Here is a 15916-nt window from a genome sequence, read left to right as displayed (position 1 = left end):
AGGGGATGGAGAATTAAGCTGTTTAATGCTTTCTTTGTAGGGGATGAGGTCATGTGATTTTTTTCCTTATACACGCACAGACCACTTGCTGTGACATTAATTAACTGCTCAGCTCAATCTCTCACCCTGCCGTCTCACCGCAGCACATGCCTTTCTGTCAGTTACGCTACGGAACGAGTAGGCAGAGCCACTGCTGCATGATCTGACCAACCCTATCTCCACAAAATATCACACCATGAACGTAATACGTCTCAACTTTAGGGCCTTTTCTACAGCCACCCCCAAATGCATGTTATACATTTGCTCACCACTAAAGGCCATAAAGTCTATGGTTGAGATGAGGTCGCAGAAAGGGATTCATCCTTATCGTCTCCAGATGGAAGGGCAGGGAGGACAACCAGCCTGGCAACCGGCCGGGTGTAAACCCTTTCTCTCACTTTCACATCAGCCGACCGGATGTGTCCATCAGGGCTCAGATGAGTCTTGATCACTCTCCCTATAGGCCACAGGGCCCTGGGTAGTTGTGGATCAGCAATCATCACCACAGAGTCTTGAACGAGGTCAGCTGGTGAGGCCTGCCACTTCTGGTGTACTTGAAGACTAGGCACATAGAGCCGGATGAAACGAGCCCAGAAGTGATCAGCCAGAACTTGGGAGTGCCTCCAACGACGATGACTGATGAGCTCATTCCCTGGGTAGACTACTTGAGGCAACGACCCATCTGGCCGCCACATCAGAAGAACAATGGGAGTCACAGGGTCCAGGTCACTGGCATCGGAAGACACATATCCCAGGGGCTTGCTGTTAAGAATCCCTTCTACCTCAGTAAGCACTGTGTGAAGCACTTCTTCTGCGACTGTTTGAGCACCCAAGGTGGCATAGAGTGCACTCTTAATGGAGCGTATCTCCCTCTCCCACACCCCACTGAAGTGGGGGGCTGCAGGGGGGTTAAAGTGGAAGGCAATCTTTTGTGGTGCAAGGTGCCCCTGTAAGACTGGAGAGATCTCAGTGAAGGCCTCTCGGAGTTCCCTCTCTCCTCCCTTGAAGTTCGTCCCTTGGTCGGAGAACAGCTCTGCAGGTGTTCCACGGCATGCTATGAACCGACGAAGGGCCATTGGGAAGGCATCCGTATCAGTGGCAGTCAGGAGGTCCAGGTGCACTGCCCTGGTGGTAAGGCACTAGAAGATGATCCCACATCTCTTCTCCCGCCGCCGGCCCACCATGACTTCAAAGGGCCCAAAGCAGTCCATCTCCATAGAATAAAAAGCAGGCTTGAACAGGTGCAAACGGGCTGATGGGAGGCCGGCCATCTTTGGTACAGCTGGTTTGGCGTCCTCCAACGAGAATAAGGTCTCCGCTCTCATCCACTTCAGGAGATAGCGTGAGAAGTCGGCTGCATCTAGGTACTGGCTTCCCTGCCTTCAGTAAACTGTACTCCTTTGGGAAGCTATCTATCTGAGCTCTCAGAAGAATCAACCGCTCAGCTTGGCGATAATCCTCAGCATTAGGATGACCTTTAAAGTCGGCCACCCAATGCAGCTCTCGGGCTGTCGCTTCCAGCACTTCCCTCCAGGAGTTGAACTGGTTATGGTCTGGAGCAGGCTGACTTAATACCACTGCTGTAACCCCACAGAAGACATACTTGCGCAGCTCTGATGCATCATTGGCTTGGTCAACTGAAGGGTCCTCTGGCCATATATCTGCAGCAGAAAAGAGGGTCTCTGACTCCATCTGTTGGGCTCAACTAGTTTCCTCAGTCCTTTCCCTCGAGTCACATCATCAGTGGGGTTGTTTGCTGAATCAACATATCTCCAAACATGCCCGTCATTCAACTCCTGAATCTCGGCCACATGGGTGCCGACAAAGACCTTGAATCAGCAGGATTCCAATTTCAACCATGTCAGCACGGTTGTCGAGTCAGACCACAGGATCATCTGGTTGATGTTGAGCATTAGTTCTCTTCTTAGAACCTGTGCGAGCTGTGCCCCGGTAAGGGCAGCACAAAGTTCTAATCGGAGCATGGAGTGGGACCGCTTGAGAGCGACTCTGGAGCGAGCCATCAGGAAGGAGAGGTGCACTCCACCATGTCGGTCAGTGGACCAGAGGTACGCAACCGACCCATACGCTTCTTCAGAGGCATCGCAGAATATGTGTACCTCTCTATGAAGACTGCAGAGGTCCACCTCCTTAGGTAAGTATGATCGGGGCAGGGTGACCTGTGGTAGGATGTCCAGTTCATCCTCCCAAGCTTGCGACTGCTGCAGAAGCTCCTGGGGCAGTAGTGGGTCGTCCCAGTCCCGGTGCTTGTCCCAGAGATGCCGGACCAGTGCCTTAGCCCGGGTGGTGTAGGGCAGGACTAACCCCAAAGGGTCGTACTGACTTGCAAGAACCTTGTATATGTTGCGCATTGTGGGGACACCATAATCCACTTGGCGGTGCTTATATCCAAGGACATCAGTGTGGAAGAGCCAGCTCAGCCGCAGCGTGGACTCTGGAGTGTCTGTCTTGTCCCGGCTCTCTTCAGGTAGGTGACCGATGACCTCTAGTTCGTTGCTGGCCCATTGACGTAGCTCAAACCCAGCTGATGCCAAGAGGGTCCGTAACTTGTCAACTAGGTTCCTTGCCTCTGCGATGGTGGGCACACTCTGGAGGCAATTGTCCACATAAAAACACCTCTCGACTGACATCCTCATGTCTTCATCTGGCTGGCTGTGGTCCTTGACATGGCGCTGCAAGGCAAACGTGGCGCAGCACGGACTACACGTCGTTCCGAACGTTAGTACCTGCCACTCATACACTGCAGGAGGATCCCCTTGGCTAACATCATGCCAGACAAAGCGGAGGAGAGCACGATCTTCTGGGAGAAGACGAACCTGGTGGAACATGCCTTTGATGTCGCCACTGATTGCTACTGCATGTTCTCTGAAGCATAGCAGGACTCCCAGAAGTGATGCTCCTAAAGTTGGCCCAGGCAACAGGTAATCATTGAGGCTCTGTCCTCGGTACTGGTAGAAACAGTTGAAGACCAGTCTATTCTTACCATTATGGCTTACAATATGGTGTGGGATGTACCAAGAATCACGACCTTCGTCAGCCGGTGCTTCAGGACCACACTTGATGACATAACCTCCCTTGATCAGTTTCTCCATCACCACTCTATAGGCTGCAGCCTGTGCAAGGTCTTTGGCCAGTCGTTGTTCCACGCTTCGCAAGGTGGATATGACGGCTTCTTTGGTAGCCTGAAGGAGCGGCATGTCCCTCTGGCGCAGCAGTGGGGTGGCATAAGGAGTATGCCCTCGACCTTGACTCTGATGGTCTTGGTCTCAAGGATACTGATGGCCTCCTGGTCTTGCTTTGAGCGGGTGACGAGCTTCTCGCTCCTGAATGGGACCATATCAACCTGCCATAGTTTGTCAACATGTCTCATCAGTTCGCTCACCTAGGGTGCTACTGTTGTGAAGAGGCACTGCTGTGGGTGGGTAAAGTGGTGGACTACACTAGCTGGGCCCTGCAGTGTTCAACCCAGCTGCGTGTGGATGGCAGCAGGTCCTCCTGGAGTTCCCAACCTGACAGGTTCGATGGGGGTGATGAGGTGGGGATGATCACTCCCAGTGAGCAACACAGGTTTCACATCAGTGAGGGTCTGTATAGGAAGGCCAATGAGGTGCTTGTAATTCCTCCTGAGCTGCTTCATGGGGTAAGTATGACCAGCCAATCCTATGCGAGCGGTGGTGAATGCACCTCTAATCTTGAACTTGATCTTTGGCTTTGTAGGGGAAGAAATGGAGAATGACACTTATGCACCCCAGAGCATCTGGACCTCTTGTCTGATGGTGAGTAGCGGTAAGTCCTCTGGGGGTCCTTGCATCCCCAACTTCTCTGCTGCATCGGGCAGCAGCATAGTTCTCTCAGAACCGTCATCCAATATGGTGTAAGTGTTAAGTGTTCGGCCACCATAGTGAATGCAGACTTTAACGACTTTCAGCAGAACTCGGCAACCTTCTGTGGGTCGGTCTAGATACAGCATGGCTCTCTACCACTGGTGCTGCTGCTGGTGCTGCCACTGATGCTGCCGCTGCCGTTGATGCCTTAGGTGACCTCACATTGACCTCATGCAGCACCTGAAGGTGTTTACCTTGGCAAAGGCTACATGGCTTCTTCAGGTTGCACTGTGCAGCTTGATGTGACCGTGCACAGCGCCAACATCACTTGTGACTCTTTATCCACTCTGTCAGCTGATCCGTAGTCAGCCTGGAAACGGCTGTACACTGACTGAGATAGTGCTCCTCATTATTGCAAAATGGACAGTAAGACTTACTCTTGTTCCCCTTAAAGGAGCTGCCTTGGGTTCGAACTTCTGGCTTCTTATCTGCATTGTTCCCACCATGAAGCACGGTAGTGGGGCGATTACCCTGGCGACCATCAAGTCGGGGTCCTGCCCTCTCCTTAGCCCCTCTCACTGCTAACTCTCCTTCAGTGTCCTGACACCAGGACTCATTCTTCAGCCACTCTGACAGATCAGGTAAGGTGTGAGTTTGCGTGCCTCAATGAAACATGCAGCGGCGGAACTTGGCTCTCTGCTCAGGTGGTAACTTGCTCAGCAGACGAGCAACATATGAGCCACACTGTAACTCTGCTTCTCCCTCAGAGCCTATGGTCCTCAACATTGCCACCAACGACTGTACTTGGAGTGCAAACTTCTCAAACGCAGCAACATCTCCCCGCCTGATATCTGGTGAATCCAACACAGCAGCAATGCCCCTCAATAGAATCTGATGTGGTTGACCAAACTTATTATTCAAGGCCGCCATCGTGTCGGAGAAGGGCGTTGGAGAGTTGAGGTAAGCGTCTGCTATCAACCGGGCCGCTTCTAGTTGCAGGTGGTCGACCAACACTTGATACTTAAACAGCTCAGTGGCTTCTGGTGGAAAGAGGTTCTCCAATGACAGCTTCAGCCGCGCAAACTCCCTTGGGTCACGATGGGAAAAGTTGCGAATGGTTGGGCGTGGTCCATAGTAGCTGGACTGTGGAAGATGGGAGGACCTGATTGGAGGCAATGGTTGTGGCTGCATCCATGACCCACCAGGAAGCTGCTGGGGATTGCATCCTGCCGTGCTCTTGAGAACAACACAAGCTGCAGAATACTTTGGCTCATCTGGAAGCAAACTGAATGACTACAATGGAGGCTGAACTGGCTTAAAACAGGGGCGTTGATAAGAAGCAGGGTTCTCCAGTGGTATGGTAGAAGGAAATATGCCATATGCTGACTGCTGAACTTATGGCAGGCTCTCAGTCGGCTTAGTAATGGGGGGCGATATAGCCTCTTCTTTAACATATGGAATCTTGATTGTTGCCTGAACACTGTTATGTGGCGGTGGCAGGAGTGGGAGGTCAGCAGGTAACAGTCCTGTCATCGCTGCATCTGGCTATGGTGGGGGTGCAGGCCGGTCATCCTCTTCCACAGGTGCAGCCGGTAGCGGTGGCTGATTGGATTCAGGCGGATTCATACGAGGAGAAGACGGGCTCTGTAGGTTCTGAGCGGCGTCCACTAACTGTCTCATGTCTGATCGCAGTGCTCTAAGCTCCATCAGATCAGATAACATGTGGCACTGGGTCTGCTGGAGGAGGTGTCTCTCATGACAGATGTCCTCTAACTCTGTCTTCATATCCTCATGTGGGGGTCTGGTGTGCAGTGCTGGATGTAGGGGAGTAGAGCGCTCATAGAACTGTTTCACAAGATCACTCTCGGGTGCCAGCAGGGGGGCTAGCTGAGTCTCCTGGATGTGCTGTTGGCCCTCGGCTCCATAGCACGAGTCCATCTCATGAAGACTAGCAACCCCGCCTCTGCCAGCGGCTTAGTGGGGAAGAGTCATAAGCAGCAGTGATGGGGGTCATCCTGGCCTTTCCCTCCTGGTGAAGCGTCTCTATGTCCTCTCCATATCTCTGACTGATGTAGCCCAGATTATCTACATCATAATCTGCATACAAGCTGGGGGATGAATGTGTCATCTAGGGGGTGCACCACGAGCCTCGTACTCTGGAAATTGTTCCATCTCCGATGTAAACCCTGTGATCCGGTTCGAAGGACCATCAAATGTAGTGAAGACACTGGGACTATACGGTATCTGGTGTTGGTTCAGGGGTTATCACAAAGTTCACACCGGGGTGTCGGCCAGAACACCAATTTAAGGCCACTTAACTTCCAGAGGAGCCAAATGAAGAGGCAGGGGATGGAGAATTAAGCTGTTTAATGCTTTCTTTGTAGGCGATGAGGTCATGCGATTTTTTCCTTATACACCCACAGACCACTTGCCGTGACATTATTTAACTGCTCAGCTCTCAATAAATAAATACGCTCTGTTCCATTGTAATTGTAGTGTAATCATGTTGAATGGTCCCTGATATGTTCACCAGCTAGCCTCTAACTGTCTGTCTGCTGTTTGGTGCAGAGCAGGTTGTATTTATTTATCAGTCTATTTATTTATTAATTAGATATTGTCAAAATAGTTGCGATCCATTTACTCCTGTCTAATATAAATACCAGTAGGTACACACACGCCTACTGACAGTGTCAGAAAAGTTGAGATACATACACTCCTGCCAGACACAAATACAAGAAATGGACATTATACATCGCCCTGAAACGATTCCGAAGTATATAAAAGCTCTGCTGGCTGCATTGTGTTTGCCATAATTACAGTAAAGGAATGTGTAATGAAGGGAATGTTAAATCATTATTTTAAGGTTGTGTTGGAGGAGAAAGTGAAGAGGAAGTGACACAACACTGTGTATGGGAACAGAGGAAGTGTTACACTCAAGGCTCTGTATGTGACTAAGTATAGTAAAATGCCAATGTACAATGGGAACCATGAGGGAAAACAATGTATTGAAGTTTAGAAATCTAATGAAAATCAGAAAAAAAGGGTGTTGAGCTGAGGTCATGAGAAAGTGTTAAAGAACTGATAAGGTCAATATGAGAAGAAGAGGAAAGGGCACGCCTCGGCCTCGAGAACAAGACCATTATTTCGCAACGAAGTGCTATGAAATTGATAACCATCATCAAAATGTTATTAGCAAGTGAACGGAGAGATGCTGAGAAAATGTCCTTATAAGGACATAAAACCGAGCCACTGTCCAAATCAAGAGAGTATATAAACCGAGAAGCACGGACCAAAGTTGGTTCTTCCACGTGCTCCAGCCTTGAAGAAAAACCTGAGACGGAGAATGTGAGCAACCTAAACATTGCAGAAAGGACTTCAAGAAATCTTTATCAGAAACAGACCAATGAATTAAGAGCACAACGGATTAACCATTTTTGCCAACATGCTGTGATTACAATTTGGATACTGGAGTACTTTTGTTCACTCTGCTGGCGTGAAGTTTGGACATTGAGGAAGTTACGAGACCTCAGCTGGGGTTGTGATTTGCCTCAGGGACTTCTTCAGGAATTTCAGCAGGAATGGGAAAGACAAGCCATGGAAGGACCTGACCCTCTCCATCTCACCTAAATTTAAGTATTTCTAACCAGGCCTCAGCTCTTTTAGATTAATTTGTTAGTTACAGTATTGTGTTTTATCAATAAGTATTCTTGATAATGATTGATAGTAATTGAAATCAGTATTGCGCTGTATGCTTTGCCCTTGCTAAAGTCTATGCAATAAAACCTACATAATATAGTTAAAGTAAAAGTTGTGCACATTGATTTTATGTCTCTTTGATGGAAGTAAAAGTTAGGTGTTACAGTGTGCAAAATATCTTAAAGGTTCTTAAAGGTTACTCTAGCCTACCACATTGAAACAGTCCCTTAAACTGCATTCAGACCAAACACGACAGACGCGAATACAATCGCTTGACACGCTTGTATCACGCCGCTTGATCATTTTGGACTATTTGCGTCATTCGCGCTTGATGCTTAGGGGAAAAAAAGATGACGCGCTTGCCCGCTTATTTTTTAACCGGTATTTCTCAACCCGCCATCTTTCCACGTTGATCATGGCTGATATCACTGCCGTTGCTGCACTGTACCTGCTGTACAAGTCCTAGAAACACCGGAAAACCACCCGCCGTCGTGTCTGGGTTCATGAAGTCCTTCGGAGACACACGGAGCTGGGGGAATTTCACTGTCTCCTCCAGGAGCTTCGTCTGGATGACGACCGGTTCCAGCGGTACCTCAGGCTGACCGGAGCCCAGTTCGAGGACCTGTTAGCTCGGGTTGGTGCCAGGATCTCCCACCAGGACACCAACTACAGGCGCTCCATCCCAGCTGCAGAGCGCCTGTCCATCTGTCTGAGGTGAGTTGCGGTGTCGTACAGCACCGGGTGCCCACACACAGTTATAATAAACTTTTCCTCCATTGTTGCTCTGAGCGACCGTAAACAACCGTACGTGAGGGAAGTGATGCCGTTGGCTTGAACTCGTCGCTGATTGGATGTCGCGGCATGATGCCGCCTGAAAAGTTGGATATTTTCAACTTTATTCGCGTCGCTTCAGACGCTTCAGACGCTTCAAACGCGCCGCTCCAGACGCTTCAGACGCTTCAGACACTTCATTCGCCAGATGCTCCATTCGCGTCGCCGCCGCCTGAATCGTGTGTCATCGCGCCATTAATTTTCAATGTAGAGTTGCCGCTCCATTCGCATCTATCATGTTTGGTCTGAACACCCCTTTAGGGTTTACCGAAAGCTGTTAAAATCCAACCTAGCACCAGACCAAGTGCACTGATCGTTTAGAGGAGAGCTGCCATGATGGCCATGGCTGGTGGCCGTATCTGACTCAAGGGCTATTCATGACAGGTGCCAAACCAGAAGAAGCAGGAACCTATTTAAATCCCATTTTTTAAGTAACCTCTTGTAGGTTTAGGGATCTTCCCCTTTAAACTGAGAGCTGGTCGAGTGCCTCCTGGACAGGGGTAAAACTCGGGATCTAACAATATTTATTTGCTGAAAAAAGCTGTTATTGTTCTGTTGGCTTGTCTCTACGACAGACACATTTCACATGATTTGATCCTTCATGAAAATAAAGATACTGAGAAGTTCAGCTTCACTTATTAAACCTGAAATCAACACTGAGGAAATACTGAATACCAGTGGTATAACTTAGCCTAATGAAAGTCATGGGACAGTTTCTTAACATCCTATCTAATTCTTTATTGACTGATTGAGTGTGGGAGGAAACCGGAGCACCCGGTGGAAACCCAGACAGACACAGGGACAATGATCAGGCTTGACAGAAAGAGGCCAGTGCCAGAAGAAGCCAGTAGCCTCTGATGTGAAGCCACAATAGCAAATCTGACCACTGAGCCACCAAGCTGCCCTCGGAAGATCTATGAGGGGTTTGATAGCACAGTTTCCTAGAAGGCCAGAAAACATGCTAACATGCAGAACTTCACTTCACACGTCCCTGATCCTCATCAGTGCAGGAAACACAGCAGCCTGAAGTCTTCCTCAACCAAGAGAAGACGGGTCTGGAGCAATCTTCTTCTTCTTCCCCTTCTTCTTTGTTCCGGTGTCTTCTGAAAATCAAAGGACATTTAAAACTTCAGTCGTACTTCAGAATGCACAACAATTCAGACGCAGGTGGAGGTGAATGTTACGTACCATATGTGGTCGAGTCCTCAGACATCTTCGTGTTACTGTCGGTGTTTCTTACGGAGGACTCTGATGTCTTGTTCAGGCCAGACTAAAAACTAAACACACACAAGAAAAGGGTTAACACACAAGAGTGTTATCTCAAAGCTGCAACAAGGAACTTTGTTTATTCTTTTGAGGACCAAATCGGTATGATCATTAACTTCCTCCTGTAATAAAGATCTTAATCTAGCTATCGTGAGGATTTGATTGAGAAGTGAGTGAAAGATAAAGGCAACAGATTGTGATACTATTTTTCATCATCTGACCTAACTGTGCTCTCCTGATCGTCCAGCAGCGTGGTGTTCTCGGCTGTCGCAGGCCGAACAAGGATCACACCTGATGGCAGATTTTCAGCAGATGCAGTGCAGTCGTCTGGTTGGATGTTACAGCTTTCTTCATCATTCAGAGGAACAGTGGGAGACTCACTAACTGTACTCTCCTGACCGTACAGCAGCGTGGTGTTCTCGGCTCTGTGCTTCTCAGGTGATGGACTGGATGGACCGGATGGAGTGAATGGACCGGATGCTGAATCCAATGCATTATTGCTACAAAAAGACACACTCACTGTTAAACTGATTTCCTGAAAACATGACAGGACATTGATCAAAGATAAATCATTACTAACTAACAAAGCACCGCCAATAGGACTCACATCCTGCACACACACACACACACACACACACACACACACACACACACACACACACACACACGCTTACCTGGGGTAATTTTTGGTGATGAATGGATGAGCGAGGACTTCACGGGGAGTGATCCTCTCATCTGCATTCACTTTCAGCATGGCCTTCAGGAGCTCGACACACTGCTCTCTCTCTACTGCCTCAGTTTTGTTATTCTTCTCCAGACGCATCTGGTTAAGGAAACATCAGCCAAATTCAGCATCAGTCAAATCATCCTCATGATCATGAAAAGACAATCGATCGTAGTGACAGTGAAAGCTACTTCACACTTACTCCTTTCAGATCATCCAGAGATTTGAAATCGTGGCACTTTTTGGCTTCAATACCAGTCTGAAAGAAGGATCAAAGTGATTGTGTTAATGTTCAACTGTTGAATGTTGCAAAATCTTAACATGGTATGTCATCAAAATGTAAAATATACTGATAAAAGATGAAATAACTTCTATAAAGGTCAGAGAAGGTTCGTTGTGGTACCTTGATCGCCCACAGTTTGTCTTCATTTATGTCAAAGAAACTCTTCGTCCGTCGACCATTTTTAAGAACACGGTTCGCTGGCTGACCCACGAGTTGAACAATGCTCAGCATCTGGAGATGAAACAGAGAATTACATCAAAATAAGCAAGAGGAAATTAAATATTGTTCCCAGGTGGGCAAAGTAATGACCCCTCCCGTATCTTAATGGCCTGTTTGGAATATAAGGGTAAGCCAATCAGAGGCCAAGCATCGCAATTCATCCTGGAAAGCTTAGCATAGCTAAGGTACAACACCTGTTTTTCATTCCCTATTTTCTCTAAATATCTTTTTACCCCCTCTTCATACACTCATCATACCTGTCGGATGTACATGGAGCACTAACTAGAGGAAGAACACGAGCACAAGCAAAGACACACAAGTACAAGTAATTGACAAATTGTATGACTATAGTGGATGACTTACTATTTCATTTTGATAGTCTCCTGCGAACGGTTGCAGGCCGCAGATCATCTCGAACATCGCACAGCCCAGGGTCCACATATCAATGGCCTCAGAAAAGTGACAGCCCAGAATAATTTCTGGAGACCTGAATGTGGAAGAGAAACATCACAGGATGTTTACACGGTTATAATTTTGAAAGCGAGCACATGGAAAGAACATGTTACAGACAGGAAGCACAAAGCTGCTTCTTCATGGTAAAGATAGTAAACCACTAGCATAATAAAACAAAAAAATCTATCTTACCTAAAAGCCCGTGGTTGCAGTATGATGCCCCTCCTGACCTCTGATCTGGAAATGGCCAGACCGAAGTCTATCAGCTTGACTTTAAAGGGTCGTCGTTGGTGATCCACCATCATTATGTTGTCCAGTTTGAGATCGGTGTGGATCACCTCGATCCCCTTCAGCGCATCAAGTGCTGTGGCCATCTGAAAGTACAAGGTGGGTTAGAATGTACAGAAACCTAAAACAGAGTGTTCAGTGCTTTGCTTTCCGTCCGACGGTGCTGATCAGACCTGTTGGATGATGGTTCTGATGTCACTCAGAAGCATAGGGGCGGGATTTGTCATCTCCATGTAGTCGTATAGGCTTATATCCAGCAGCTCAAACACAAGCGCCCTTCCAAAACTGGTCTTAAAACAGTCGATGTACTTGACAATGTTGTGTTTGTCAAGGTTGTTGCGCTTGATCTTTCTCAGCATGGGGATCTGGAGACACAGGCAAGTTTGGCATGATTAGTTTTTTGCAGTTAGTTAATGACTAATAAGTGCAACTTTGACTATAAAATATGTTTTAACGTTACAACTGTTGACATCAAAATCAACAAAGGTTCCCACCTCATTCTCGGTACCGTTATCCAAGATTTTAGGCATCTTGATGGCCACAATCTCACGGGTCTCCCGTTTCACGCATTTCAGCACCTTTCCAAAGACGCCCTCTCCCAGAACTTTCAGGAACTTGTATTCGCCGGGGAGTTCGGAGGGACGCCTCCCTTTCAATTTAGTAGGTTCCATTTCTTTCTCAGACTGCTGAAACAAAACTAGTGAAAACAGTTCTTAATATTATCAATTCATCTGTACTTTCTGACCCCTGAAACACAAGAGAAGGAGTGACTCACCTGTATCACAGTGGTTGAAGACGGTTCACCTCTCTGCATCACTTGTAGGATGTATTTGTAAGATTAACCAGACATTTAGAATGTTCCACGATGAAAGGATCAGAGTTTCCCTAAATTTCAGGTCAAAGCAGCGTGTTCTCCCAGCAACAGTTTGAATGTAAACACCATGTACTTCTCATTTCACTATTGCCATGGAACATTTTTCATCTTTTATTTTATACCACAATGTTTTATAATCCTTGTGAGTTAACATTTTATAATAACCATCATTAGGAATGGATAAATTATAATGAATTAAGACATTAATCATAGTAGTTCTACAGCTACATCTGACGCCTGGGGCTTTTTAAAACCCCACCCTGACATGGGCCTTTCCCCAGTATAATTGGAATTCAGAAGTCAATAGTGTAAAACTTATATTGATCATGGTAAAAGAAGGAAGGCCCAGGAGCGTAGAAACCCTCTGGACCAAATGTGTATAAGCTGGGTGTTTAGAATGAGAGTTCAGTTCCTCCCGGGAGAGCTCACTGCATGTTTCATGTTTGCGTGAAATAAATATCCTTGACCTGAAGACCAGCTGTTTCATCCTTGATTTGAGACTCCAACTGTGTGTGTGTCAGAGAGTAAAAGTAAGTTGATTCCAAGTTGAGACAAGTAGTAATACTCTACAATAGAAGAGCCTCATAGTATAATCTTACAACGAGTCTTCACTTCCATACAGACAGCATTATGTGAAGGCTATAACCGGCTCTGTCAGGTCACTTTACACAGCAAAGGTTCTGTTTGAGTTTTTATCCATGTCATCATTGCATGTTGAGAAAACACCTTGAAAATGGTAATTTACTGCTTTTTCCCTGGTTTACTATATATACATATCAACCAGTTTAGCTGAGATTATATGTAATGCACAGTGGGGGAGTTGTTGGGTAATAAAAAGTACATAGTGTAGCAACGTTATGTGGGATTATCAATTTTTCCATGGACCAGTGATGCAGATTTGACGTGTATTGGTATTGTTGACTCCATCCACACATATGGTCATACACATTCATACACACTACAGCCACATGAACACAAAACAGCTCATCTCATTGAATCAACTGTCAAGAACACAAGAAAGACAGACAATGTTGACGTCCTTCAGTTAAAACCACATTTTATATCAGTCACAATTCATAAAGAAGTGGTGGCAAACACACTTTTATGCGTTATTCAAACATAAATACAAGTCTTATTAACATACAAAGTGCTTTATAAATGTCACTCTTGGGTTTAGTGAAGGAATGTGCGCAATGAGTGTATGTTGACAGACCACCTTAAACTTCACCAAAAAAAAAACAGTCGTCTAATGTCATTTTTGTCTCTGGCGGAGCCTTTTCAAGTTATTCTATCAGGATTTGTCTTAAAGGGTGGAATAGACAGCATTGTGCCTCGATTCTTGATACATGTCTACAGCCAGAGACGGACATCACCGATCCTGGGCGCTAATAATAGTATTCTTTAGAATGACCCCAGTTTTAAATGGTTTTCCATGCATCCCACTGTTAGCCTCCTCCGCCTCTAGAAGGACTCTTTGCTATCATTTATTATGTCCTCAGGCTGAGAGGTTTGAGATGTTTATAGTCTTCTAGGTGTGATTCTTGCAATAAGGCCACATCTCCCTGTTCCCTTTCCAGTAAATAATAAACCTTTCTCTGCATCACCTTCCCCTGTAAGCCCCTCACTGAACACAGTATTATTTTACTGGACTGCATAATAATGATATACCTGATGTGACAGGCCAGTGCTGAGCATGAAATACAAACAAGAAACACAGAACCCTGACAGTAAACTGCAAAACAAGAAACACGTAGATGGGGTCCCTCCCCAGGCTGAAGGGGTAGTATACAAAACAACTAAAGGAAGTGGAGCAGCTCGGTTGTCAGGGAGCTAACGAAACACCTGTGGAAGACTGTTACATGGTACATAAAGTGCTTAAATAAAAGTGAAAGTGTTGTATCTTAGGTGAGAATACTGAATATATGTTGGGTGTTTATCGAACTCCTGTATAACCGACCATCACTTGACCCCCATGACTTATACTTTAAACCAAAGAACTTAATTTTGTGCTTAATCAATATAAATTAATGCACCATACTGACAGCCTCAATTAAGCATGAAAACCCTCCCTGGTTTCCTCAGGTAAACAGCTCTTAACTTTCATGAATTGACATGTGCTTTTTCAGTTGTGGTAAATGACTGAATCCCTTATGGCAGGTTTTGCAAAGGTGCAGCTTTTTACCTGTGTGCTGCTTTCTCATGTGGACCCCCAACTGATTGGAACGAGCGAAAAGTTTACCACAGGTGTTGCAAGAATACGGCTTCTCACCTGTGTGGACTTTCATATGTTCCCACAATTTACCAGACGATCTGAAATCTCTTCCACAGGTGTTGCAAGAAAATGGCTTCTCGCCCGTGTGGACCCTCACGTGAGTGTTTAATGCTTTTCTCAGTCTGAAGCTTTTCCCACAGGTGCTGCAAGCGAATGGCTTTTCACCTGTGTGGACCCTCTGGTGCATAACAAGTTGGGACTTATACTGAAAAACTGAGCCACATGTGTCACATTTGATGGACTTTGGACCTTTGTGAGTGTTACGCCTTTTCTTTGGTTTTGAATTTGCAGCTCTAGTTGTTCGTGAGTCTCCATTTTTGCCTCCTTCCTGATTTTGGCTCTCAGCTACATGAGAGTTGTGAGAGAGGAGCTGGTGATTACTGTTTGGTTCTGGTTCACTGTGGTTACTTTCTTCATAAGGAGGAATCAACATAGAGGTATCATTCTCCTGCTTCAGTACAAGCTGCTCTCCCTCCTGACTGCAGCAGAGTTCCTCCTGCTCCTCTTTAATCTGTGGAGGTTCTGGTTCCTCTTGGTCCAGACTGGAGTTGCTCTCCTGGTTACTGAGTACTTGGTCAGCAAGAACCTCGTCCTCCGTACAGACATCCTGCTGTGGGAGCTCTGGAGGGACACAGAGTAAAAGGAAGAGGATACTACTGTGATGGTGAATAACAAATACACACAGGCGAGCAGGTTAAGACCCCTGAGTATTTAAACATCTGGGATTGTATATAAAACGAATTTCTGTGTCTTGTCAAAATAATGAAGTTTTACTCACCTATTCTGTGTAACTTTATTTCGGGTTTCCAAAAGATATTCAGCAGTTTGCGCTGACGGTCGATCTCCTCCTCGTACACGGAGATAGTTTTCTGAATAACTCCGAATATTTCTTCAGCAGCAGCAGTTAGTCGCTCCTTGATGAAACCTCTCAAACACTCGACAGAAGACATGTTTAGTAAATTACAACGAAATCGGCTTCAAGCTTTTACTGAAAAACCAGCTTGCTTGGTTTCTGGTTTCGCCACTGGCGCCGTTCATCTGTTTACTTTTGCGTGGTGTTACACTTTTAACGCTCCGTCAGTGTAACACATGCTGAGGTTTGTTCCGTTTGCATCCGTTGGTACTTTTA

The 15916-nt window shown here is 46.4% G+C and overlaps 2 protein-coding genes across 12 annotated transcripts in view; both read right to left on the bottom strand.

The window, feature by feature from the left end:
* The window catches only part of LOC115584648 (zinc finger protein 665-like), a 43359-nt gene that overhangs the window by 17875 nt on the left and 9568 nt on the right, over positions 1-15916 (bottom strand). For 2 of the 3 annotated variants that reach the window (XM_030422204.1, XM_030422220.1), the window contains one exon: positions 15196-15408. In XM_030422204.1, coding sequence (XP_030278064.1) covers positions 15196-15408 — 213 coding nt within the window. Of the gene's footprint in view, positions 1-15195; positions 15409-15565; position 15916 lie in introns of those variants that run through there. The other variant, XM_030422211.1, reaches the window with a different exon arrangement.
* On the bottom strand, positions 9122-12487 carry LOC115584918 (homeodomain-interacting protein kinase 2-like). 9 transcript variants are annotated; one of them, XM_030422896.1, is made up of 11 exons: positions 12417-12487; positions 12136-12338; positions 11815-12006; positions 11546-11727; positions 11264-11387; positions 10802-10912; positions 10601-10657; positions 10349-10497; positions 9901-10174; positions 9597-9685; positions 9122-9511 (listed from the first exon to the last, which is right to left on the bottom strand). In XM_030422896.1, the coding sequence occupies exons 2-10, from the start codon at positions 12310-12312 to the stop codon at positions 9629-9631; spliced, it is 1323 nt and encodes a 440-aa protein (XP_030278756.1). In that variant the 5' UTR covers positions 12313-12338; positions 12417-12487; the 3' UTR covers positions 9122-9511; positions 9597-9628. The 9 variants fall into 9 exon arrangements, with proteins under 9 accessions (XP_030278756.1, XP_030278736.1, XP_030278747.1 ...); XM_030422876.1 differs by having other exon boundaries at positions 9896-10174; positions 12136-12324; positions 12417-12474; XM_030422887.1 differs by having other exon boundaries at positions 9122-9508; positions 9896-10174; positions 12136-12324; positions 12417-12474.

Source organism: Sparus aurata, chromosome 1, assembly GCF_900880675.1.
Source record: "Sparus aurata chromosome 1, fSpaAur1.1, whole genome shotgun sequence".
Classification (NCBI taxonomy): domain Eukaryota; kingdom Metazoa; phylum Chordata; class Actinopteri; order Spariformes; family Sparidae; genus Sparus; species Sparus aurata.
The sequence above is the reverse complement of the archived record's forward strand: the minus strand, read 5'-3'. Positions and strand labels throughout refer to the sequence as shown.